This window comes from Globicephala melas, chromosome 10, assembly GCF_963455315.2.
Source record: "Globicephala melas chromosome 10, mGloMel1.2, whole genome shotgun sequence".
Lineage (NCBI taxonomy): Eukaryota > Metazoa > Chordata > Mammalia > Artiodactyla > Delphinidae > Globicephala > Globicephala melas.
In genome coordinates, this window is record NC_083323.1 from 15,876,107 (window position 1) to 15,902,218 (window position 26,112).

The window sequence follows — 26,112 nt, forward strand, 5'->3', positions numbered from 1 at the left end:
ATCTAGGATACTTCTTGGCACACCGTAGATGCTCAATAGCTATCTGTTGACTGAATGAACGAATGAACATGACCTGATGTCTGTGAGGCTCTGATGATCAGCAGAAGAATCCTTCTAAAACAACTGCAATAAAGACTGTGCAGTATTCCAGCCCTGAGTTACCCAAAGGTGGTTTAGAAAACAAAGAGACACCAGCTATCTTGAAATAATTTTTAATGCTTTAAAATTTGACTAGCGCACACAATACATGTTTTAGCAGAAGAAGAATGAAAATGTGTGTATGGTGTTTAATAAAATTGACATTACAAAACAAGACCATGTTAAGAAAATTCTCAAAAGTAGAAGTAAACATTTCAGTAAAAACCAAGTAAACAACACGCTAAGGGATAGGATTTTAAAATCCTAATAAATGTAGTTGCCTAAATCCAGACTTCAGACATTGAGATTTACTTTGTCACTTAAAAAAAAAAAAAAAAGGCAGAATGCCCTTCATTTTAAATGCATTTTTAAAAAATGTTTGCACATTGTTTTCCTGCTGGCAACTCAGTATAATCAAGTATATAAGAATACCAGATGGATTCCAATCTGATAATAAAAAAGTGTATCACCTGGTCTTCTGGTTAAATATACAGTTCACCTCAGAAAGCAACAAAAAGTTATGCTACACATTACATTTCTATGTCACACCCTCCCTGCTGTCCAGGCCCCAAAGTGAACACAGTTGAAAACTACTTCAACGTAAGAAAAAATGAAAACAAAAATCTACAGCACCTTTTGGTTTCTAAGCATAGGAAACAGGCAGAATGGAAATACAGGAAGAGGGAAATAATGGGTGAGACCAATGATGTGCTCTTCAGTAAAATTCCATTTATACACAGCTGCTCAAATGGACAGAATGGCTGATTTATGTATTGGTCACATGAGGAAAAAAAACTGACTTTCAAAATTTCCTCGAATTCTGGCAGATCCCTCCAAAATGTAAAGACCGGAGATAATTTACTCACACAATCATTTCCTAGAACTTTATCAAATAATTAGGTAGCACCATAATGGTGAAGGTCGTGGTGAGGAAGAGAGGAAGAAAGGAGCATTATTTTTTACTTCCTACCCACTCTTCCCCATCAAGTTACTAAGGTTCAATGAGTCCTCAGAAAACCAAACAATCAAAATGCACTTCATGCAAATAAAGCACTTTCCAGGCTGAGTCCGTCCAAAAGGTAGTGCTTCACTTAACATTTCGGAAGAAGTATGTAATTCCAGGACAGTATGCAGATTTCTCTAGAATCCTGACAACCAGTGCCAGCTTGGCAAAGTTTAATTAAATGCATAAGAGTGGCAAATGATGATGATACTTAGAAGAGCATCTTGGTCACAGCAGGTAAGAATTTAAACAGCGCAGAAGGCGTTTGCTAGCACATTATATGGTTAAAAATTCCAGAGTTCAACTGTTTCTTTTTCAGACATGAATTTCACTGAGAATGGGGATCTTGTTTTATCAATTTTTCTTCTTACAAGTAAAACAATTCAAACCACTCCTGCCTTATGTAAAAATATTAAAATCTTATATAAACCTTATCAGTGGCCTGAGAAATGCAGGGACATTCACGAAGAGATGTGTGCAAAAACTGTTTCCCTCAGAGAGCAGGATAAGTGAGAAGAATCCACCCTCTAGAATAAAATTTTAGAAGGGGTTTGTTTCTATTTTCACTAAATGAACAAGGGAGGTTTTATCTAAAATTTGTATGTAGCTTTAAAATGTATTTAATACATTGAAATTCTAAACAAATACTGACAATTGGTATCACAAAGTGTGATTTGGTATATCTGTAGAATTTGAGGACTTATACTACGTAAGCTTCTATTACACATTAATAAAATTTAATTGTACATTTAAAATACGATTATCCCTTACTTCATATCATTTATTCAGAACATCAATCCCCTTGGTTATGTTCACAAAATTCAACCCTTTAAGAAGCTGTACCAAAGTTAAAAAAATCATTAGATTTGATGTGAAATACAACTCCTTACAGGTTGAATGAATAAGCCAGATATATATGCTTAAGAAAACATTTACAAGTATTATATAGGTAATATAATTAATTACAAATTGCTTGCTGTTCATTAAAAACATCTCTTTTGGACTTGTAGATAGTGCACAAACAGGGTCATTACAACGTGCATGTCTTTGCAATGCTAATATTACTGAATTATACAGATTCGGGCTAACGCTGTGCCACAGACAGGACTGAGAACGTGCCGCATCTGAAATGCCATTGATGGAAACAGACTGGGTACCTAAGTGCTGGGCTTCCAATCTCTTATCCAATGTCAGTTCCTCTTTAGTTAGTAGATGATGAAGCTTCCGCCTTCCCCGTGGCTTCCTCACTAAAGAGCAGCTTTCGAAGTATATTTGCATAAAATGGTCCATACACTTGTTTGTTGAGATTCACAATGCTTGCATATTGCGAGCCTAGCACCTCTAGCTCCTGCTGAACGACAGTGAGGCCTCCTGGCACGGCAGGCATGCATTTTGGAGGGTCTGGCAGACAAAGTAGGCTTTTCATGTATAGCTGGATTCGTTTTTCTGGGGAAAAAGAAGGCATCTTTATCTGTCCCATTATTAAAGCACGTGATTTTGAAAAATGAGAACAGTAATTGTGGTATGTGGATTGCGGCAACATTCTCAGTTCTTGACCTCTCCCTATATTCGTGCCCTTTCCAAAGCAGCCTTGCAGCTCTTCCCATCAAAGACTGGAGTCTGTTTCCCCATGCCTTGGAGCAGGGATGGCCTTACGACTTGCTTTGGCCAATGCAGAATGTGGCAGAAGTGCTGGTATGTGAGTTCCGTGCTCAAGAGGCATTGTTTGAACCCACTCTCTCTGCCTACCACCACCATGTAAACAAGCCTGGGCCTGATGAGGGACCATGTTGAGGGAAGCCCAGTTGTTCCATCTTAGGCCATCCTAGACCAACCTGTAGCCAACCAACTCCCAAGCACCTGAGAGAGCCCAGGCAAGATCAGCAGAGCTACCCACCCAAGCCACAGCTGACCACAAATGCACGCGTGCGTCCAGCAAGATCAAAAGAACTACCCAGTTGCCCCACAGACTCGTAAGCAATAACAGATGGAGTTTTGGGGTGATTTGGTATGCAGTAATAGCTAGCTAACAAAACATGCACAGCATTTTCAGGGTGGGGTGGGGAATCTTTTACAAAAACTCAACGTCCATAATTTTAATTATGTATCCTAAAGCTGAGTTTGTAAACTGGCACTGCCAGTTTGGTCCACGTAGTGTTTTTTAAAAATAGAAGTCATTTAAAACGAGGGGATTTCACATAGAAAATCAAAGTTTTGGTTCTTCTTGAAAAATCTACAGATCTGGCAAACTTAGGGGCCCAAACTGCCACATGGCAAGGGTGAGCACACATCCGAGTTTTCACAGGACAGTTAAAGTTGACACCTGCTGTCCTGGCATAATTAAAAAGAGCACTCTCAAAAGTGTCCTGGGGTGGAAAATAAATTATATGATCACTCCCCATGTGGGCAACAATCTGGAGTCACTAAGGAAGGGCCACCCCACTGGCACTGCCACCTTCTCCATTCTTCCTGCTTCAGTGCCTCAGCGTATCTGCATTTGAGACGACTTCACAAAAGCACGCAAATGCATAAATAAGTGAAGCTGCAGTGGTATTGGACAAATGGTACTGGACAAGCCTGAAATGCCCCAGCCCATGCTGCTCCAAGGATGTTCTCTGGCTTTGGAAACAGAAATCTCACAAATAAGGAAGTTTACTAAGGAAAATACACTCCATCGAATACAGATAACTATATTGCTGAAACTTATCTCTAAACACTTGTCCCAAAAATCACACATTTCAGCCAGACCTGACCTAAAACTCAAAGTCCCCAGTGTCCCATGTCCATATCTTAGCCCAAATTGTTTCCTCTTACTAGAATGCCTTTCCACCTCACCTCATGTCTGCACAAGTCGAGAGCATACTTCAATGCTGATGCTAAAGTCACCTCCTTTCTGTGGCTTTTCCTAGCAACTGTTACACTATCATCCCATATTACTGTTACTTGAGAATTTATCTCTCCCTTCTTAGACGGTGGGCTTTCTAAGGGTCAGGGCTATTTTTTTGTCTTATAATATCCCTGGTCTGGCATGTGGCAGGCACGTCATAAATGCCGCTTGAATTAAAGTGAGATTGGAATGAAAAAGGTCTATAAAGATAAACCCCAAACTGAAAGCAATGGGAGCCAGAGAGGAATGGGGGCTGGAGAAGGCAGTCAAAGATGACTTGGGCCTTATCCATAATTTGTCAACAAGAGGAAATTATTCATGGATGTATCACTTGTATAATTGAAAATTACTTTTTAAAAATGTAGGTGGCTATTAGCATGCAAATAATTTACACAGCAGGTAATCCATAAATCATTTTTACATGGTTTTGGTATATATTTGGAAAAAAAATAGTTTGAAGGAAAACTCCCTCTCTAATTACCTTTTTTAATGGCTAAGAACACAGTGGGAGTTGTAATTCCATTGTAGACAAATAGCACATCAACTAAGAACAAAAGAAGGCAGACTGTGGGTACCATGAACTACAGGGGAGGAAAGGCAGGGGTAAATTGGAGCCCTTCTTCTGTCCCAGGGATCCCTCTAAGTGCTTAATGTATTCCAGCTCCTCTGCAGGCAGAGAATTAAGAGGAAACTGTCTGCTAAATTCCCCGTTAGGCTGGCTGGTCGACTCTCAGAAGCTGGGTCTATTTTCATCACAGATACGGTCCAAACACTTTTCACAAGGCTGTTTAAAGAATGAAACTTTTTCAAAACTGTTATTATGCTGACAAGTGGTTCTATCTCCTCTGTGGATGAGTCACAGTTTTTAGGCCAAGACTAAGGTGACAGAAGCGTCTGTCCATTTAGGAGCAGCCAAATGGAGCCCCTGCCAAAGACGTGCCCTTGGCTTCCAGAGCCCAGAGAGGGACGCTCAAGTGAGTCATTCATGTTGCTAGGCAACAATACTTTGAATGAGGTTACAAAATACTTCCAGTTTGCAAAAGAACAGGAAACTTGGACTGGGGAGAGCTGGGTGGAAAAAAGTTGCTTGACTGGATTTTAAGAGGCCACCTCGGGGTGGGGCATCTCCTGGACCCCAGCTTCCCTCTCCCTTGACATTGCAAGTACTTCCCTGATCTAAAGCAAGGGCATGGAGGACACCCAATGCTCTGGCCATGCTGCCAATGAGCAGCAGGGCTCCAGCTTTGACTGTAGTGCCCATTAGAGCAGTTAATATGAGTCACTCTCCCCGTCCCACCCCACCCTCTCTCTCTCTTTTTCTCTCTTACACTTCTTCCTCTTCCTCTTCCTCTTTCTCTTTCTCTTTCTCTGCTATGTGAGGACACAAGAAAGCAACCATCTGCCAGCCAAGAAGAGAGCTCTCACCAGAGCCCAACCACGCTGGCACCTTGACCCCAGACTTCCAGCCTCTAGAACTGTAAGAAAATAAATTTCTTCTGTTTAAAAACAAACAAAACAAAAAAGAATATGAGTCAGAGGCTCAGGAAGAAGCCATACTCTGCACCCTGCTAGTTATGCGACCTCAGGTGAGAGTTACTTAACTGCTCTAAGTCTCCATGCATTCACCCATTCCACAGATATTTATTAAAGGTCGTCTCTGGGCCCAGCATGGTATGGGGAAATAGCAGTGAGCAAATATGCACCCCGTCCTCGTGAGGCCTGTGCACTAGTGGGGGGTCTCTTGGTACGTGGCAGACTGCAGACGGCCTGCCCCTCTTTCTCCAGGGAACACCGTCTCCCTGTTGTTGGCGTTCAGCTGGAGACTATGGGCCATGAGATGCATGTCAGCAGTGAAGGTTATGCAGGGAAGGGCTCAGGCACAGGCAGCTGCGGTTATGCCGTGTGTGTTACTGTTTTCACCCGTCACCCCTCAGCAGCCCACATGCTACACACCAGACGGCTCTTTTCTTGGGGGTGGGGTTGAAGCCTAGAGCTATTAAGTGGCCTGGGTGGCCTAGATCTCCAGCATCCCGTGTCCCCAGGGATAAGAATGAGAGAAACTATTTAAGAGCCTCAACTAAATAATAGCAAGTACTTGTATTCTTAGGGAAGTCAGTGCTGCACTTTGAAAACTTGCAGATTAGTCCTGGAATGTTAGTATATTCGAATGCCACACTCTTTCCTCTGTCTGGTCCATTCCTCACCCTCTGCAGTAGACACTCGCTTTGTGTCCCACATCACCCTCTTCCCTTCTTAAGGCCACAGCACCCTGATCTTGTTTGCGGGAAAACAATCTCTTCCCCAGTTTCAGACCAGGTGTTACAGGTAAAGCTGACTCACCAGGAATTGAACACGTCTCAAGTTTAAGTTTCTTCCCCTCTGGCCACCATGAATGAGTCAACAATGGGACATGACCACCGTCTGGAGTCAATGAGACTCAATTCTGGGGTCACCGTCTGAGCTAAGAGGGGAGGGAAACTGACTCCTTTTTTTTTTTTGGCTTGACTTAAACACAGAAAGATGTAGGCTGGAGCTGAAGTCATCTTGCTGTGTTGGGAAGAGACTCTCCATGGAGACAGCCAGCCCAGAGGAAGGCAGTGCTGAGGGACCAAAGTGGGGAAACCAGCACCCAGGACATAGTTTAAGCTCTGATTAAGCTGTACCAGCAGCCAATCCCACCCTGCTGTTTTCTGTTATATGAGCAAATACATTCCCTTTTTGCTTAAGCCACTTTAGAAGCTTAGGTTCTCTGTCACAAGTAATAGAAAAAGTCCTAACTGATACATTCTCCCCAACTCACCAATACAACTTGACCTTAAGATATTTATTTTCTTAGCAATCAAGTACAAAAAAAAGTCTACCCACTATGCCTCTCAGTTGCAGGGTCTTTTTAACTCTTTGTCTCTCTAAGCCTGACCAACATAGGGGCCTCAGCTCACACAGGTTTGCTTCCAGCAGAGCCCGTGTCTACTTTCTGTGAACATACTGCCAGCTGGTTTGGATTGCTCTATTGATCTAGGAATTTAACATTACTGGCAGCATGATGTTATTTTCTTCACAGAAACCTATCGGCTGGGTAGTAAGGTAGAAGGCTCTGAAACATCCTCCCACTCTGCTACATATACACACAGAAGCAGCAATGAGTCCCAAACCTTTGAAAATATTAATGCTTTATTCATATTTTCAATATTTATTCACTCACCAAAAGAAGCAGGTAATCTGTTTAAGACTAAAATTTGACTGACAGTTAACATTAGCCAAAACCAGCATGGTTAAGCAAATTGGAATTGAAGCAGAAACCAATAAAAACATGAAGACTCACCAATCAAGGACCAGATAGGATTGTCCTCCTCTTTGATGCTTGAGAATTGACCTACAAGGTTAGCTTGAACCTCAGCATCTAGAGCAGGTAAACCTCTCTCCATCAGGGTCTTGTTTACCTCGACACAAGTCTGAACACCGATAGAATTTAGGACTTCCTTCAAGTTAAAGGTCCTACAAAACATGAAACAAAAATCCCATCAGGGATAGTTTTTATTTAGCAGGATTTTTGTTGTTGTTGTTGTTTTAAAAGTATACCAACTTATTTCAAATGTCTACCAATTTTTCCCTATACAGACAATAATTACCTCTATTAGAATGAGCTTAGAAAATAGTAACTCCTCCCAACCATCCTTTATTTGTAGCAGATTTGTAAATGCTTAAAACCACTCAATTCTGTGGGTAACGTTTAAATAGGAAAGCACAGACAGAAAAATGTGGTCCCTGAAAATAAGTCTGCAACCCCATCTTCAGGCAGGGATATCAGAAAGGGGAAGAGTAGGTTCTTTAAAAAGTAACCTATTTACTTCTTAAAATAAACCCTCTGGTCTGAGTGGATTCATTCATAGATTTTTTTTTTTAATGTGCTTGGAAAATGAGGTACGATCAATTCCTTTATCCACGCCTGAGCAGTAAATCTCTAACACCAATCAAACACAAGAAATGAAGATATTCAGAAGCCAATACCATGAAGACAAGTTACCTAAAACTCTTGACCTATCATGATGGAAGGTAAGAAACTCCTTCGCATTGTTACTTTCAAGTAACTGATCAGTAATCCCAAATATATACAGTCCAGAAAACTGTAAAAAGTAGTTAGTGGTGGGTTATTTAACAGGTAAGGAAAAAGGTGTAATTAGAAACAGCATTTGTTGGATCCGCACTATTGGGGAATGATGATGGAAAATTGCTGCTCACTAGTCAGAAAGGGTCTTTAAGACAACTTTGTGCAAAATGGGAATTAAAGGATAAGAGATGGGGGGATGGGGTGGGGGGAATTAGACAAAACAATAATATAATCAGATAGGCAAAACAACTATAAAGAAGATGACTTAACAACTAAGTAGTTATTAAAAGCTAACGTTTATCAAGCACTTACCATGTGCCAGACACCTGCCCTAAGTGCTTCACACAGTCATCTTAAGTTTCCATTAACCCTAAGGTAGGTACAATTATTCCCTTTTTACAAATGAGGAGGTGAGACTCAGAGTGATTCAGGATCTTATTCAATGGTACATAACAAGTCAGTAGCATAGCTAGGATTTAAACCCTGGTTTGCCTGACCCCAAAGCCTGTCCTCTTAGTAACCATTTTGCTGTGTGCTTTATATTAATACTTAAGCAGTACTGGGGGTTCACTAAAGGCTTAATAAATTAGAATTCCTGGAAAATAATGGTTACCCAGTGTGGGAAAATGCTAAAATAAGATCTATTGCAAAACCAGAGCCAGAGCAGGTTTCTTTTTATTACAGGTCTTGGGTCCTGGAACGTGAAATAAAAGAGCCTGGCAAGTTAGCACCAGGATCAGTAGAAAGGGCAGGGCCTTGACATAGGCCAGGGTTCAGGCCTTGGCTTGTCCTTTTCTTGGTGTGCAACCCAAGGCAAATCATATTCTCTCTCTGAGCTTCAGGTCAAAATGAGAACTTTGGATGCTATAACCACTTGGGCTTCTTTGGGCTTTTAATATTCTAGGATTTTATCAAGTCATTTATGTGCTCTCTAAGTAATGGGCAGGAGGATGGGAGGTTGGGTGTATCTCCCTTCAAAGAGAGGAATAAAGTCCCTGAAAACACCTGAAAGGGGAACCAGCAAGAGGAGCTGACCCATATGAGACCCATGGAATCATCTGGCCATTGGCTAAGACTAGGAATTTTCTAACTTGGACAGGATTCCCAATAGGATGATCTAAACGCAAAATTGAAATGGGATTCTAGTATTCAATGAAGGTTTGATACTGGGAAATGAATTTGGCAAAAACAAAACTTACACTGGACTTGCAGAGCATCTCTGAAGGACAGAGATGTCACCACTGTGAAGATTTCACAGAGGCTAGGTCAGTGAAGCTGGTAAACATTTCATGGCAGAAAACCTATGGAGTTGGAACAACTGAATCGGAAAGCCTCTTTGATAGGGCGTTCTAAACACTGAGCATGGTGTATTTCTGCATTTTGTTGTTTTTTTCCACAACACTGTCAAAGAAGAGCCTTTGCACACACCCATCCTAAGCGGAAACACTATACTCACCCTGGCACTTGTTATAGAAAAGACCTCTCCTTTCCTATGATGGGACATCTAAGCCTTCAGTGATATTAAAAGAAATTCTAAAAGAAGACGGTGTGAGCTAAGCTTCTCAAAAGCACAGTCCTGAATATCACATCCAGATGTCAAGGTTATTTACATTCTCTGAAACACATGCAGACCCTGAATACAAGGCAAAGCAGATAAAAATGCTTGGAACTTACTCTTTGTTCATGCCTTCAAGTAGAACAGCTGAAATCTTTTTTACCCTGATTGCAAGCTCAGGTAGGCCGTCTGTCATAGCACCCACCATGTTGTTGGTGATTAGGGACAGGCAGGCAATCATTTTCAGTTGATTCAGCTTTTCTGTCAGTTCCTGAAGACGTGCTCCATCTGTCATGAGTGTCTAGCATGTTTATTTAAAATGTAAAAATAGTAAGGGAAGCTCAATACCATGAACTTGTAAAATAAGCAATGTTACATCAAACTCCCATTTTTATCTGATTTCAGTAAAGTCATTAAATCACATGCAACACAGACCAGCTGATTCACAGTTTGAACTTAAGAATTAGAATACTGGAAAACTTGAGTGAAGGAAAAAAAAAATCACTCACCTCTGGTAATTCTTTTTTCTGATAATCCCACTGTAACAATTTCAAATAACTATTATTTAGCACCAATGTAGGGCTCAGGCTTGGCTTGGAGCTGTTTTTGGCCCCGGGAGTTAAAGCAGTCTCAGAAAGAGAAAGTAATTCTTCATGTACAGATTCTTTTATCCATTCTGTAGTTTGATCAAGAGCACCTGCAAGTACAAAGGCCACATATTTGTCCTACAGCTGATGGATTCCTTCATTTGTGCATTCTACATGACAGATGTCAGGTTAGGTGCTGGGCATGAATGACAAAACAGCCATGGCCCTCAAGGAGCTGAGCTTAGAGTCCAGATGGGCAGACAGACCTGTAAGCTCACAATTACAGCAGAATACAGTGAATACTAGAAGACACAGCAGGAGTGGAGGGAGGAGAGGCTGTCCAGGACAGGCTGTAAGAGGAACTCCATAAGTGACACTTCAGGATACAAGGCAGACAGAGGAAAGAGCTGTCACGCCAGGATAGGAGAATAGCCCACACAAAGACCCGGAATAGTGAGAAAATATGGTAATTTGGATGCTACAAGCAAATCTGTACTGCTGGTCTATAAAGAACTAGGAGGGAGAGAGAGTGGCAGCAGACGGCAGCAGATGGATAGACAGGCCAGCTCACACATGACCTTGAGTCTTGTGCAGAGAAGGTATTTAGATTAAAGGCATTGATGATTAATTAAACATTTTTGGGTTCCAGACCCCTCCTCGGAGTGTCTGAATAGAGCTATGCCTTTCCCAGCATGCTGGCGTGCACACTTTATTTTACTTCAGACCCAGTTCTAAGGTCTCCCCCTAGAAATAAACTGCTTTTTATACCACATTTCTTATAAAATTATGTATTTGGTAGAATTTATAAGGTGGAGATTGCTTAAAAATGCAGACTGAACACAGGTGCAGATTTTTTAAAAAGACCCAGAGAACAAAATAAATAGTCACCCTGGAAACAGGGGTAATTTATGAGCAGCTCAGTTTGCCACACTTAAGCAACACCACCTCCAGAATTTCACAACTTTGTTTCTCCTCAGTTGGCAAATGTTGTTCTTGGTTTTCCCAGTTCTGTTTATAAAGATATAAAAGACTTGCAGTCTTTTATTTAAAAGGTACCCAACAGACAGAAACAGTGGAAACCATCATGGATATAATTACAATATGGCGGTAATAAGCATTTATGCTGCAAGCTTAATCATTTACAGCTGACAGATTTAAAAGCCCATTTCTTTATCTCAAACAAAAGCAACAGTGTAGCAGAGGTTCTCAATCCTGGCTGATTGTAGAATCACCTGGGGAACTTTAAAAAGAAAGAAATGTGATCTTGGGCACTGGCTCTTGGAGATTTTGATTTGATCAGTCTGAGATGGGGCTCAGGCATTTGTGTTTAAACACCCTAGGTGATCCTAATATGTAGCCAGAATTGAGTACAACTGGTAAAGCAGAAAGAGCATGAGTTTAGGGGGAAACATGGGCTTTTCTCTAAGGGATCCGCTGAGATTTCACTCCCACAAGCTAGTACACTGACTGTTCTATGTGGCTCCAAAATCGAGGTCAACCCTATGAGGCACTGGTACTCCTTGGTTTTTCATATGGAAAAGAGCCTCTCCATTCATTTCTTCAATGACAACTGAGCACCTACTATACGCCAGATACTATACCAAGTGCAGAGAATTCACAGATGAGTAAACACAGTCCCTATACTCAAAAACCTCCTTATCTACCAGGAGAGAGAAACAGAACAATAGGCAATGGTTTTACAGGTGCATTTACCTAAGAATTTCTCAGGGGCAGTGGAGGCCCAAGAGCACTTCCCCACCAATATATGTTCCTGTTTCCTGCCAGGAAGTCTTGGACTAACCCCGCCAAAACTATCTCTGGTTCTCTCAGTCCATATCCTGCCAGTCCTCAGTGGTCCAGCCTCTTCCTGTGGGAAGCCTTTCTTTTTTTTTTTTTTTTTTTTTTGCGGTACGCGGGCCTATCACTGTTGTGGCCTCTCCCGTTGCGGAGCACAGGCTCCGGACGCGCAGGCTCGGTGGCCACGGCTCACGGGCCCAGCCACTCCGCGGCATGTGGGATCCTCCCAGACCGGGGCAAGAACCCGTGTCCCCTGCACTGGCAGGCGGATTCTTAACCACTGCGCCACCAGGGAAGCCCTATCACTGCCTTCTTGAGGCACATCTGCCTTTGTATTTTTGATCTGGCTGTCATTTCTCTTAAATAGCTGACCTGAAAAAGAGCTTCTCTATTTACTAAAAAAAAGTTATTAAATAGTTCATGTGCCTTTAATATTACTAGTGATATGAAAATGAGACTCCTTGAGAGTCCAAGCCTATGACGTTTATTTTTTATATAGTTTTCCCTTGACTTAGCTCACAGCACAACCTGATAGTTGTGTGAGATATCTGGCCTTGTTTTGGCAGACCCCTTTGCGCTGGAAACTAATCAAATGTTTTTCCAGTGGTACTTGTCACTTGGTAGGTTCTCAAAAAACTTCTGCTCTCTATACCTGGCATGAGAGACCCGGTAGGTTTCCTATTTAATTCACCATCTCTGGAGGTAACCATGGGCTTAAGTACCGACTCAAATAGTCTCCTTTAGACTGACAAATTGATTTGGTCCTATATGCCTGAAGATATCTTTCCCTCAACTGTCATGCAGTAAAATGTTTACTAATACACACTGTGCATGCAAATCAAACTAGAAGACACAGGGTGTTTTAACTCTTTCAGAAAGCAGAGGAGGGAACACTTCCTAATTTATCTTATGAGGGCAGCTTTGCTCTGACACCAAAACCAAGCAATGACATTATAAGAAAAGAAAATTACAGGGGGACATCTTTCATAAATACAGATGTAAAAATCCTTAAGGAAGCATTAGAAAGGCAATAAGATAAAGATAATACACCGGGGCCAAGTGATTGGATAAACATCTCAGGATTGCAAGCTTGGTTTAACACTAGAAAAAAAATCAGTCACTCTAATTCGCCACATTAACACAATCAAGGAGAAGAAAAATATGACCAATTGAGTAAATGCAGAAAAAGCATGGGAACAAATTTAATATGTGACCTATTCAGATAAAAATTCTCAACAGGGCTTCCCTGGTGGCGCAGTGGTTGAGAGTCCGCCTGCCGATGCAGGGGACATGGGTTCATGCCCCGGTCCGGGAAGATCCCACATGCCGCGGAGCGGCTGGGCCCATGAGCCATGGCCGCTGAGCCTGTGCGTCCGGAGCCTGTGCTCCGCAATGGGAGAGGCCACAACAGTGAGAGGCCCACGTACCGCAGAAAAAAAAAAAAAAAAAAAAAAAAATTCTCAACAATCTAGAAATAGAAGAAAACTTCCTTAACCCCAAAAAATGACATCTATGAGAAGCTGCGGCTAACATCATATTTAATGCTCAAACAATAAACATTCTTCTGCTAGAAAAGCAAGGATGCCCTGTCTCATGACTTCTATTCAACATCTGATTGGAGGTCCCAGTCAGTGCAATAAGATAATCCAAAGAAATAAAAGGCAACATGATTGTATATACTATAGAAAAACCTAAGGAATACTCCTAAAAGCTATTAGAATTAATAAGTTAATTTAGCAAGGTCTCAGGATGCAAAGTCGATCCTCAAAAATCAATTATATTTCTATATGCTAGAAAACAAAAAGTTTTATAAAATAGCATTTATAACACCAGAAGAACATAAAATGAGATTAAATTTAACAAAATAGGAGCTTCCCTGGTGGCGCAGTGGTTAAGAATCTGCCTGCCAATGCAGGGGACACAGGTTCGATCCCCGGTCTGGGAAGATCCCACATGCCGTGGAGCAACTAAGCCCATGTGCCACAACTACTGAGCCTGGGCTCTAGAGCCCGCGAGCCACAACTACTGAGCCCACATGCCACAACTACTGAGCCCACATGCCACAACTACTGAAGTCCGTGCACCTAGAGCCCGTGCTCTGCACACAACAAGAGAAGCCACTGCAATCAGAAGCCTGTGCACCACAACGAAGAGTAGCCCCCACTCACTGCAACTATAGAAACCCCGCGCGCAGCAACGAAGATCCAATGCAGCCAAAAATAAATTAATTAAATAAATTAAAAAAAATTACAAGACCAGTACACCAAAACTAAAACAATATTGCTGAAATAAATTAAAGATTTAAGTAGAGATATTGAGTTCACATATCAGTAGACTCAACATTATTAAGATGTCAGTTCAACATAATTCCAATCACCATCCCAGCTGGCTTTTTTGCAGAACGAGATAAACTAATTAAAAAATGCATATGGAAATTCAAAGGACCTAAAATAGGCAAAACAATTTTGAAAAAGAATTAAGTTAGAAGCTAACACTATCTGACTTCAAGACTTAGCCTCAGTAACCAGGATAGTGTTGTATCAGCTAAGAGTAGAAATATAGATCAATGGAAAAGACTAGAGAGTCTAATAAAAAGGAATGAAGTACTGATATGTGCTACAACATGGGTAAATCTTTAAAACACAATACTAAGTGTAAGAAACCAGACACAAAAAGCTACATATTATATGATTCCATTTATATGAAATGTCCTGAACCGTCAAATCCATAAAGACAGAAAGTAGAACTGTGGTTGTCAAGGGCTAAGGGAAGGGAGGAATGAGGAGATACTGCTAATGAGTTTGGGGTTTATTCTGGAAGCATGAAAATCTTATGGAATTAAATACTGGTGATGGTTGCATAACCTTGTGAAAATACTAAAAAACACTGAATTATACACATTTAAAATTTAATTTTATGGTATGTAAATTATATCTCAATTTAAAAAAAGAATAAAGAGTTCAGAAATAGAATCACAAATGTATGGTCAATTGATTTTCAACAAAAATGCCAAAGCAATTCAAAGGAGAAAAGATAGTCTTTTTCAACAAATAGTTCTAGAATTGGATATATGAATGGAAAATTTTGAACCTTGAAATATACTGCCTTGAAATGATTCATAAGCCTAAAAGTCTGAAACTTCTAGAACATACAAAAAAAATTTTCATGACCTTAGGATATACAGATTTTGTAAACAATTCACTAAATACACAAACCATAGAAGAAAATTTTATTATTTGCACTTCATCAAAATAAAAAACTTCTTCTTTTCAAAGGATAGGGTTAAGAGAATGAAAAATGCAAGCCACAGATGGGAAGAAAGTTTCACAACACAAAAATATGACAAGGGACTTGCTTCCACAATATATAAAGAGCTCTTCAAATCAATAATAAGACAACCCAATTTAAAAATGGGCAAAAGATTTGAACAGACACTTCACGTAAGAAGATAAATAAATGGCCATTTAGCATATAAAAAGATGCTAAACACCATTAGTCATCAGGGAAATGTATATTAAAACCACATGAGATACTTTCACATTCTCTATAAATATATATAGGGTAAAATTTAAAAGACTGATAATACCTAGTGTTGGTGAAAATGTAAAGCAGTTGGAACTCTCATACACTGATGGTGAGTATAAAATGGCACAACTACGAAAATAATTGGCCGTTTTTTCTAAAATTAACCATATATTTACCATATGACTCAGCCATTCCACTCCTAGGTGTTTATCCAAGAAAATGAAAACACATGCCCACACAAAGACTGGTACACAAATGTTCACAGAAGCTTTATTCATAGTAGCCTAAAACCAGAAACAACACAGATGTCCATCAACAGGTAAATGGATAAATGAGGTATGTAATCATATAGGATTACAATATAATAGGATAACTTTCAATAATATAAACTATGGATACTCACAACAACATGGATGAATAGCAAAAACCTTATGTTGAGTGACAGAAGCTAGACAGAAAAGTGAACACACAGTATGATTCCATTTAATATGACATTCTAAAAGAAGCAAAACTAATCTACATTGATAAAAATTATATCAGTTTTACCTCGATGGGGGGAGGTTGGTTGCAAGGGGCCTGAGGATTCTTTTTGGAGTGACAGAAATGCTTTATTTCTTGTTTCTAGTGGTGGTTACATGGGCATATTCTTTAGTCAAAACTCACAGAACTATACACTTAGAGTTTGCGTGTTTTTATTCTATGTATTGAATGTTTCAATAAAGTTTTTTTAAAAAGATATGGGTTATGGGTTGGCCAACTAAGTCACTGAGTCTAAGGCAAAAACCTAGCAAACAACCTATGTGATAAGGTCACATAAAGCTTTATCAACACAAAACACACATGTAAATATTTACATTACGTAAAAGCCATTGATTGTGCTATTTAGTGCTTCAGAGAATTCAGTCCAGGGAAGGCTCTGTGAACTCTGCCAGTTTGGTATGAATGAGTTTAGTATTTGAGCTTTCTGAGATGAATGCATCAAGGGTATCCCTGTATTGATTCATCAAGGAATACAATTCCCATCTCTACCCGACTTCTAATATGGTACCTAAGCATGAAATCTGAGTGACCCTTAAAAAGGCAATGACTCTACATCCTGGACTTGGGGGATGGCCAGGCTAGCTCTTGGTCTGTACAATTCTGAACAGGCACCATTCAATAAGCTAGGAGAATGGTGCAGAATACATGGATGGGAGTCCCTGATGTTGTCCAAAGCTTTAGATGGCCTCTATTTTCAATATTCTGGAAAATATTCAGAGCAAATACCCCAATTTTCAGTTAGAAGAATGTAGTTCTCTTATCCATGACATCCACTCTTTTATGCCTAGCAACACCTCACCTTCCCTTTTTTTGGTACTGATTTTGAGAAATCATTTTCCCTCACTCCATGCTTTCTTTTTGTGAACATCAATTAGAGGTCCCATGACTAGGCAATCTCCCTGACCAGGGGTTGGCCTCGCTGAGTCATATGCCCATCAGACTCCTTCCTAGGACTCTGAATGATGACCACAGCGTTCAAGGATGGCCCATGTTGAAGTGCACATTAACCATCTGAGGAGGGAGCTCGGAACTTTCCCTTGTTTCTTCCTCCCCAGATTCCTGATGCCCTCCCAGTTTCTGGCCTTGCGCAGACTCAGGTATTTTCGCTTTTCTGTAAACTGCCCCACTCCTTCCATTCACTTCCTTTTCTGCTAAATCAGCCAGTTAGTTTCTGTTGCCTGCGATATACCCCAGCTGATATAACACCAAATTTAAAAATCCAAAGAAAGGAGCCAAAGCAGCAGCTTGGTTTACTCCTGACTTGGCCATGAGAGACCTGGCTTCCAGTCCCAGCTCCGCTACTTCTCAGTTGTGTGGCTCTGTCTCTGGGCAGGTCGTTGCTAAGCATCAGCTTGCTCATCTCTAAAATGTTTCATAAATATTTCCTGAATGCCTTGGGTGCCAGGCAAAGACAATCATAATGCAGTTTTATATATTTCTGAAAAACATTTATGTCCCATAAGGATTTCTGAACCACATGAAATGAAGTTCCTGAGAACATTTTATCAGATATAAGAGATTATCTAAATAAATAAAACCTTTTCTTTCTGAGTATCTGAAAAATTACTTGTGGCCCAGCCCCCCAGGGGTAATGTGCCATTCTTTCTACAGATAATTTAGTTGTTGGATCTAATGTGGTTACTTTGTTGACATTTAATACATCACCCAATCACTGCCTAAGGCTTTCTTGGGTATATTTTAATAGGGCAATTATATAAAATCTCTCTGTTGGCAAAATACAATTTTGGGGGGAGTCAATTAAGAAACCCAGAGTACTTCTCTGTATTAATTTTCTGAATAATTATTTTATAAAAATCATGTACACACAAAAATCCAACACTTTTGTCCTTCTGTGCAATACTGTAAGACTCTTATTTTGATACTAGGGCACAGTGGCCGACTTTTGGCAGAGTGACTTGAGGATATAATTAATAGTTGACATACACTCTGCTTCCTGGACTCTTGATTTCTCTGGGAACATATTTAGATCTGGGCAACAATGACCTACTTGTACAGCTGGATTTATTCTATTCTTAAATCTCTGGAAATATCCAAGTCAATGTGAAAGGTGCAAATGAAATATAAGTCACTAAGCCTGGGTTTTAAGGAGAGAAACAAATCATTTGAGATGAATGAAACTGTAGTTCAACCCTACAGTAAGGAATTTGTTCAAGATTACAGGCTATCTTGACTCACGACATGAAGACATTTGCACACATGTGTACATACACATATACAGGGACACAAGTGGAACCAACCAATGAATCTCAGGAAAATGCTGCTAAGAATGTGGTTATCATAGTTCAGGTTTCAGATCCAGGTTCTATGTAGGGTTCTATGTCCCATAATCCCTCTCTGCCTTTGAAGCCAAAACAATATAGCTCTGAAGTCATAGAATTTTTGTTGTAGAAGGATCCTTAGAAGTCATCTAGTCATATCTGTCACTTGACGCTAGAGCTCTCTCTGCAAATCCCCCCAAGATAGTCGATATATTGTCTGGAGAGAGTCAGTTTTGCATAGTGGTTGAATGCACACGCTTTGGGGCAGACATAGCTGGGTTATCCAGGCTTTACCACTTACTAGCAGTCACCTAGGGTAAATACCTTAACCTCAGTTTCTTCTTTTATAAACAGTAGGTGATAACAGCACCAGCCTCATAGGGTGACTTGTGTAGCTTGAATAAGCTAATAAACGTATGGTGTTTGGTACATAGTAAGGACTTGGCACACAATAAGTGCTCAAACAAAATGTTAGCTAGCATGCGTTACTATCAGTAATAGAGAGGCCCATTCCAAAGTTAAAACAGCAGCTCCAGCTCCTAGGAAGGCCAAAATTGGCTGTCTGCTGCTTCCCTCCCATGGGTCCTAGTCTGCCCTACAGAGCTTAACCAAAGCCCTGAATCACTATCGACAGGGAAGGCAGTGCTCATGGCCCACCTGAGTCTCCCTGTTATCAAGCAGAATGGGCCCAGCTTCACTGATTGTTCCTCCTGTCACCCTCCGTGGCCCATGCCCTCTTCCCTGGACAGGCTCCAGCCTGCTGGAGCCCCTTTTAAAGTGGCATCTGTTTGGCTTTGTTTACATGAGGCTATCATATTGACCACCTTGACAGAAAAGCTCAGTCCACGAGGGGTAGGGTGGGGTGGGTGCATCACCTAACCCAGCCTTAGACTGTGGTTAACCAAAGCCCAGAGGCTGCTGTCAAGGGTTTGCCAATGAGGGAACCAGCTAACCAGCCTCTTGCCAGCTGTCCAACATCTGGCATCTCAGCTTCCTCACCTGTGAAACAAAGGGAATAACAGTACCTCTCTCACTGAGTAATTGTGGGGATTCAATGAGGTAACACTTCCTTTACTCCCATTCTTTCTTGACGTCTCTTCCAGTCCAGTTTTAATGCCCACTAGTCCACTGAAACTGCTCCCATCACAGTTACCAAGGATCCTCACACGGTCAAATCCAATGGTCAAGCCTTGGCCTTCATCTTTCTTGACCATTTAGCAGCACTTGTCGCAGCTGATCGTGCTTTCCTTCTTCAAACACGTTCTTCACTTGTCTTACAGGACACCACCCTCTCCTGGCTGTCTTCACCTCTCTGGCTACCCTTTCACAGTCTCTGTTGCTGGATCCTTTTCCTCTTCTCAAGCTCTAGATGCTCTAGAGGTCCCAGGTCAGGCCCATTCAGTATCTACACTCACTCCCTAGGTAACCTCATCCAGTGTAATACTGTGGATAAGAGCATGGAGTGGATAAGAGTGTGGAGTCAAACTGCTTGGGGTGAGTCCCAGCTCTGTAATTCACAGGTTGTGTTGTGGAGGGAAGTGATTTAACCTCTCTATGCCTCAGTTTCCACATCCATAAAATGGGGAGTAATTTCCCCAAGTTTGGTAAAGATTAAATCAGTTAAAACAGATAAGGTGTTTAGAATGTGGTAAGCATTCTATACATGTTAGCTACTATCCAGTTCCATGGCTTTATCCACTATAAAGATATTGATGATGCCCAGATGTATATCCCCAGTGCCCATCATTCCTCTGAACTCTAGTCTCATATCTAAATGCCTCCTGGCATCTTCATGTTGATGTCAAACAAGATCTCAAAGTTCACACAACTAAAACTGAATGCTGACTCCATACCATCTCCCACCTTTCCCTGGCCTCTCCCATCTCTCTAACAGGCATCACTCTTTACCCAGTTGCTTAGAGTCACCCTCAACTCCCTTTTTTCTCTCATCCAACTTTCAGCAAAACTTGTTACTCCATTTTCAAAATACAACCAGAACCTGACCTCTTCTCATTACTTCCACCACTACAACCTGGACCAGTCCACCATCTGCGATACCACCTAATTGGTACCTGTTTCCCTTCTTGCTCCTGTACAATCTGTTCTCTACCCAGGAGCCAGCGTATACCTAAAAAATCAAAATCAGATGTTGCTTCCCTGCTCAAACGCTCCAGTGACTTCCCATCACACTTGGAATGAAACCTAAATTACTCTCATTTCCTAACAAGGCTCCTTGTGACCTGCCTTTGCCTACCTCTTGGCCTCACCTGCTACCACTCTCTCCTGCCTACTCCACTCCAGCCACACAGTCTGCCTTGTGTTTGTCCAATTTCACAAGCAAGTTCCTGCTGCAGGGCCTTTGTATGTGCAATTCTCTCTACCTGGAATGTTATTCTCTCACATCTTCCTATGACCCTTCCTCATTCCTTTAATTCCTCATTCCTTCCTCATTCAAATAGTTACTTATTAGAGAGGCCTTCCCAGTCCACCGCATCTAAAAATCACCCCCTACCCTCACTGCTGTCCCGTTACTATCTGTCCCTTTATCCTATTTTTCTTCATAGCACTTAATAACACATCCGACAATACATGTTTTTTGTTTGTCACGCCCACTAGAAGGTCAGCTCCTTGGGGGCAGCAGCTTTATTCTCTTTTGCTCTATCCATAGCACCCAAGGTGTGTCTGGGACACGGGAGGTGCTTAATAAATGTTTGTTTGTTTGTTTTGTAAATGTATGAAGGGCTTCCCTGGTGCAACAGTGGTTAAGAATCTGCCTGCCAGTGCAGGGGACATGGGTTCGAGCCCTGGTCCGGGAAGATCCCACATGCCGCAGAACAACAAAGCCCGTGCACCACAACTACTGAGCCTGCATGCCACAACTACTGAAGCCCGTGCACCTAGAGCCCATGCTCCACAACAAGAGAAGCCACTGCAGTGAGAAGCCCGTGCACCACAACGAAGACCCAATGCAGCCAAATATAAATAAATTAAAAAAAAAAAAAGTGACTAGTGCTTAGCACAGTTCCTGGGTCAGAGTCAATAGCTATAAGTTTATGATGTCAATTTTAGAAGTTAAAAAAATGTTGAACAGAAATGCCCAAAGTCTTTAGTGATACTATTTAAGATATCAAAAATAAAAATATCATATTTTCACCCAATTTCAATATATATACACACTTATATTGTACTTACTCGGAGTTTCTTCTAAAATTTCTTGGAACTTGGTTCTCTCATAATCTACCAACTGGCGTTGGAGATGTGGTCTCAGACTCCTAATTGTAAAATTGACCATGTCCATTTTCATGAGATCCAGGACATGAAATATTTGTCTAAAAATTTTAGAGTTAAAATAGTTAGAGAGGTGATTAAGAAATCAATCTAAAATTCATTAACTATTACTAATTTTACAGGCTGGAAAATATAAACATCCACGAAACGGTTTTAAAATTCCAATCACTTTGACAAGGTCATTTTTCACAAAAGGCATTATACATGCATTCCAAATGTATTCTTCCAGAGATCTCAAGAGTATTTGCTTTAGCAAATACACCTCCAGCTGATCCACTATATTCAGCCATAAACTGATAGACACTAAGAAGCATAAACAATGACTCTTAACAATGAGACAAAAAAAATTCAAGAGGGAATCTTCATTTGAAATTTTATGGAGTCTGAACATAGTGTACATTGTTTCTGTTCCTAAGGAAAGAAGAAAAAGAAAAGGAAAGAAAGGACAGGGCAGTAAAGCACAGGGGGAAAAACACTGCATTTTAGAGTTAGGCAGCCCTGTATTCAATTGCAGCTTTACAACTGACCAGCTCTGTGGCCAGGAACAAGTTACTCAATCTCTCTGAACCTTAGTTTCTTCATCTGTGAAAGAAAGGGACAAGATCAACCTTGGAGGGATGTTGTGAGAGTCAATGAGATAGTGAACACAAAATGCAGGGGAGAGTGACAACCAGTAGGTGCTCAATACACGAGGAAGATGAACACCACAGAAAATCCTTCAAAGCAAGGATTCTACAACTGGAGAATCTCAATCTGCCAGAGCTGAGTGCAACTCTAAGGATACTTACAGCCTATTTTACAGATGGGGAAAGTGTGACTTTGAGAGGTTGTCAACTTTCCCAGAGTCATAAAGTAAGTAACCCATTATATGCAAACCAGCTTCCTTTCCCCTTCCCTTTCCTATACTATTAGGTGAAACTTAGTTCTCAATGTGGCTGTATTCTCAAAAAAAGGAGAAGAATTCCCCTCAATGGCAAAAAGTACTGCAGACTCCTCTCTCCTCTGGGATCACAAAGAAATTACTGTCTACACAGCCAGATTAGAGTCTTACGATCTTACTGTACACATCACTTCCTGAGGGAAGCTGCAGCACAGATAGCTAGACGACCACCAAAGGTCCATGTTGCCTTCCTGCAGTGTGGATTTGTGGCTGGGAAATGTGTTCCCAGACAGCAGCCACGTTTCCCAGGCCACCTTCAATGTAGGTGGTACCATGGGACTAGGTATAGTCAATGTAATGCATTGCTTCTGGGCCTAGGTGGTTAAACACTGGATATGCCTTCCTCATGATCTCTTTCCCATTCACCAGCTAAATGTAAAGGACTCCAAGGAGCTGGGCAAGGGTGGAGCCAAGGAGAGAAGGAGGCTGGGTCCCTGAATGACACATGGAAGGCTGCCTGACCAAGAATCCCTGACTCGGACTCTGACATGAGTGAGAAACAACGTTTATTGGTTAAATCACTGAGAACTCAGCGTTTACATGGCATAGCAGCTAGCAGTACCCTAACTAATGAAGAAGCCTTCCTGGATCCTTAACTAGGTTAGGTCCCCCTGCTGGAGGCTCCATTAATCCCCTCTACTTCCCTTTTCATAGCACTTATCACAACTGTAATTCCTTGTTCAAGAGCTGCCTCCCCACTAGACTGTAATCAGAGATTGCATCAGAGATTGCTTCTGCGTCTTTCATCACTGCACCTCTAGGGCCCAGCACTGCCAGCTAACAACCTTGTTGGGTCACTCAGTGTGAAAACTCCATGCACACAATAAATGATTGACTTGTCCCTTGCTTAGGTGGTTTCTTCCTAGGGTCAAGGGTTCCTTTGGGAGAGGAGGAACCCTTATTCTGTGTTCCTCAATTCCCACACTTCCCTTCTGAATGAACTCAAAGGTATTCTAAGAAAATGCAAGCAGCAGAACCGCTAACCTCAGCACATCCACGATGTTGCAGGTAGCCTTTAACTCTCTGATATCATCATCTCGCACAGGAGCGCACAGCTTTCCCATCGTACTGATGACGTAGTTGGCTAGGCCTTGGATGTCGACAGCACTGTGCTCAGCCTGCTGCCTAATGAGGTCTGTGTCCAAAACTTCACAGATCTGGTTGCGAAGCCGGTTGCCACCAGGAGTCAGAAAAGAGAGGAGAACCTATACAGGGAAAGGAAAGAAAAATTAACAGCATCCTTACATGAATAAAGGTTGTCATTTCTAATTTCAATGTCTAGATGACCAAGCTCCCTGTCCATATTTTAATGCCCTGGATGCCACAGAAGTTTGCATCAAGTGGTGGATCAGAGGAGCACTCCAGGGTCCTGACTCTAAAAAGAAAGCTCTGTCTTCTGAATGAAAGCCTCCCCTCCCCTCCCATGGGAAGTTACTAACACTATAGGAATGAAAACAACTGGCAAGGAAGCAATACTATTGAAAGAACTTCAAAAAGTTTACAGAGAAACCGTGCACAGACAAGTTGCAGATCATGGCTCCAAAAGAACCCTTTAAAGAAGGGCGAATAGAAACATCCCCATGGGCTCTATTAGTATAATATATTTACATGTGAAATATTACATATTATATGAGCAACCTATATTGTGTATTCACTACACAGCAGACACTGTACTTAGAGACACAGCACGTGGTTAGGAGAACAAGCTCTGAGCCGGAGTGCCTCAGTTCAAATCCCTTCCACCCCTCAAAGCTGCATGACCTTGGGTGAGTCAGGGAACTTGGTTTCTTTATATAAGATAATAACAGGCATAACTACCTCACAGCATTATAGTAAGGATAAATGAATAATCTAGTGCTTGGCACAGAGCAAGTGTCTTGTAAAAGTTAGCTATGACTGTCATCTGATTTAATTCTCACAACTACTCCGGAGACAGACTTAAGAAGAGAGAGCCTGTCACTAAAGCAGGTCTATCTAACTCAGGCTCCGTGCTCTGAAGCACCACAGCCACTGCCCTACATGCTAAGCATTGGCTTGAGTTCCTGCCGCTGCCCTGTTTTCCCAGCCTGCACCCCATTCCAGGAGGTGCAGGAAAAAACCCTTTCGATGACTGAACTGGCTCAGGGTTTCAGAAGAGTCTCCAATACTCTCTGCAGGACACGAAAACAGCCTTTGGGGGGAAAATTACTAATTAATACAGACAACATCAACTTGCCTCTCTGATTTCTTCAAACAGCTTGATGGCGTGTTCATACTCAGGGGGCTCAGCGTTCAGTTCTGATTCCAAGACGTCCCAGAAGGCCTGGTGGACAACGTGCCTCACTCTACCGGCCAAGCTACAGGAATGAAATGGATCAATTTTAAAATAAGCACTATTTCTCCTGATTATAAAAGAAAGATGCTTATTGTAGAAATCTTAGAAAATGCAGAAAAACAGAGAATAAAAATTGCTCATAATCCTGTTATTAATCTTTTGACGTATTTGACATATGTTCAATGAATGCATTGTTTTAATATAATTGTTTTAATACTGAGTCTGTACAATATTATTTCATTTAATACTCTGTCTTAAGTGTCTCCCCTAGATTTTTTAAATGCTTCCTCCTTATAGCTTTTGATATGTTCATAAAATTTCGTCCTAAGGAGATACCATAATTTACCTAGCTACTCTTCTACACAGACTTTTAGACTTGGTCTAGATTTTGGGGATGAGATGGCAAAATTGCTCTTTCCTTAACAGCTGAAGTTTCATGGCATGGAACAGAACAGATTGGCCCATGGAGACATGCATTTGATTGCCTGCCAGCTTCAGCTTAGATGTCCCATTTAAAGTTGGCCAGACCAAAACTGCTGAAATAGGAGCCTTCCTAGGAAAAGCTAACAATAGAGTAGGTGGCCACCTTGCTTTACCCTGTACGTCAATGCCCTAAAATAGGTGTATGTTAAAACACACAGGGACCTCTCTGGTGATCCAATGGTAAAGAATCCACCTTCCAGTGCAGGGGACGCAGGTTCAATCCCTGGTCGGGGAACTAAGATGCCACAGGCCGCGGGGCAGCTCAGCCCACACGCCACAGCTACTGGGCTTGCGTGCCTCAACTAGAGCCCGTGAGCCACAAACTACAGAGCCCACCCGCCACAACTAAAGAGAAGCCCGTGCACCGCAACAAAAGATCCTGCATGCCTCAACGAAGATCCTGCGTGCCACAACTAAGACCTGACGCAGCCATAAAAATAAATAAATAAAATTTAAAATAAATAAATAAATAAAACACACATTCCTACTGAACTCCTACACCATTTTGCAACAGCTTTTAGAAAAGCGCGTATTTCCCTGAACTGTAATTACCTGCAAGTCTCTATCCCACACAGGGCTATACACCTCTCTCAGGTAGAGGTCATTTCTTCTAGGTACCTGCCACTGTACCTAGCATAACACTTGTCATTTACTGAGGGTTCACTGAA

At 41.4% G+C, this 26,112-nt stretch overlaps 1 protein-coding gene across 2 annotated transcripts in view; it reads right to left on the reverse strand.

Annotated features, from left to right (window-relative positions):
- Nucleotides 1-207: 207 nt before the first annotated feature.
- TCP11L2 (t-complex 11 like 2) overlaps nucleotides 208-26,112 on the reverse strand; it is a 41,304-nt gene continuing 15,399 nt past the window's right edge. For both annotated transcript variants that reach the window (XM_030856179.3, XM_030856176.3), the window contains 7 exons: nucleotides 24,863-24,983; nucleotides 23,632-23,852; nucleotides 21,612-21,748; nucleotides 10,201-10,388; nucleotides 9,811-9,992; nucleotides 7,351-7,523; nucleotides 208-2,587 (listed from right to left, as the gene is read on the reverse strand). In XM_030856179.3, coding sequence (XP_030712039.2) covers nucleotides 2,343-2,587; nucleotides 7,351-7,523; nucleotides 9,811-9,992; nucleotides 10,201-10,388; nucleotides 21,612-21,748; nucleotides 23,632-23,852; nucleotides 24,863-24,983 — 1,267 coding nt within the window. In that variant the 3' untranslated portion in view covers nucleotides 208-2,342. The remainder of the gene's footprint in view (nucleotides 2,588-7,350; nucleotides 7,524-9,810; nucleotides 9,993-10,200; nucleotides 10,389-21,611; nucleotides 21,749-23,631; nucleotides 23,853-24,862; nucleotides 24,984-26,112) is intronic.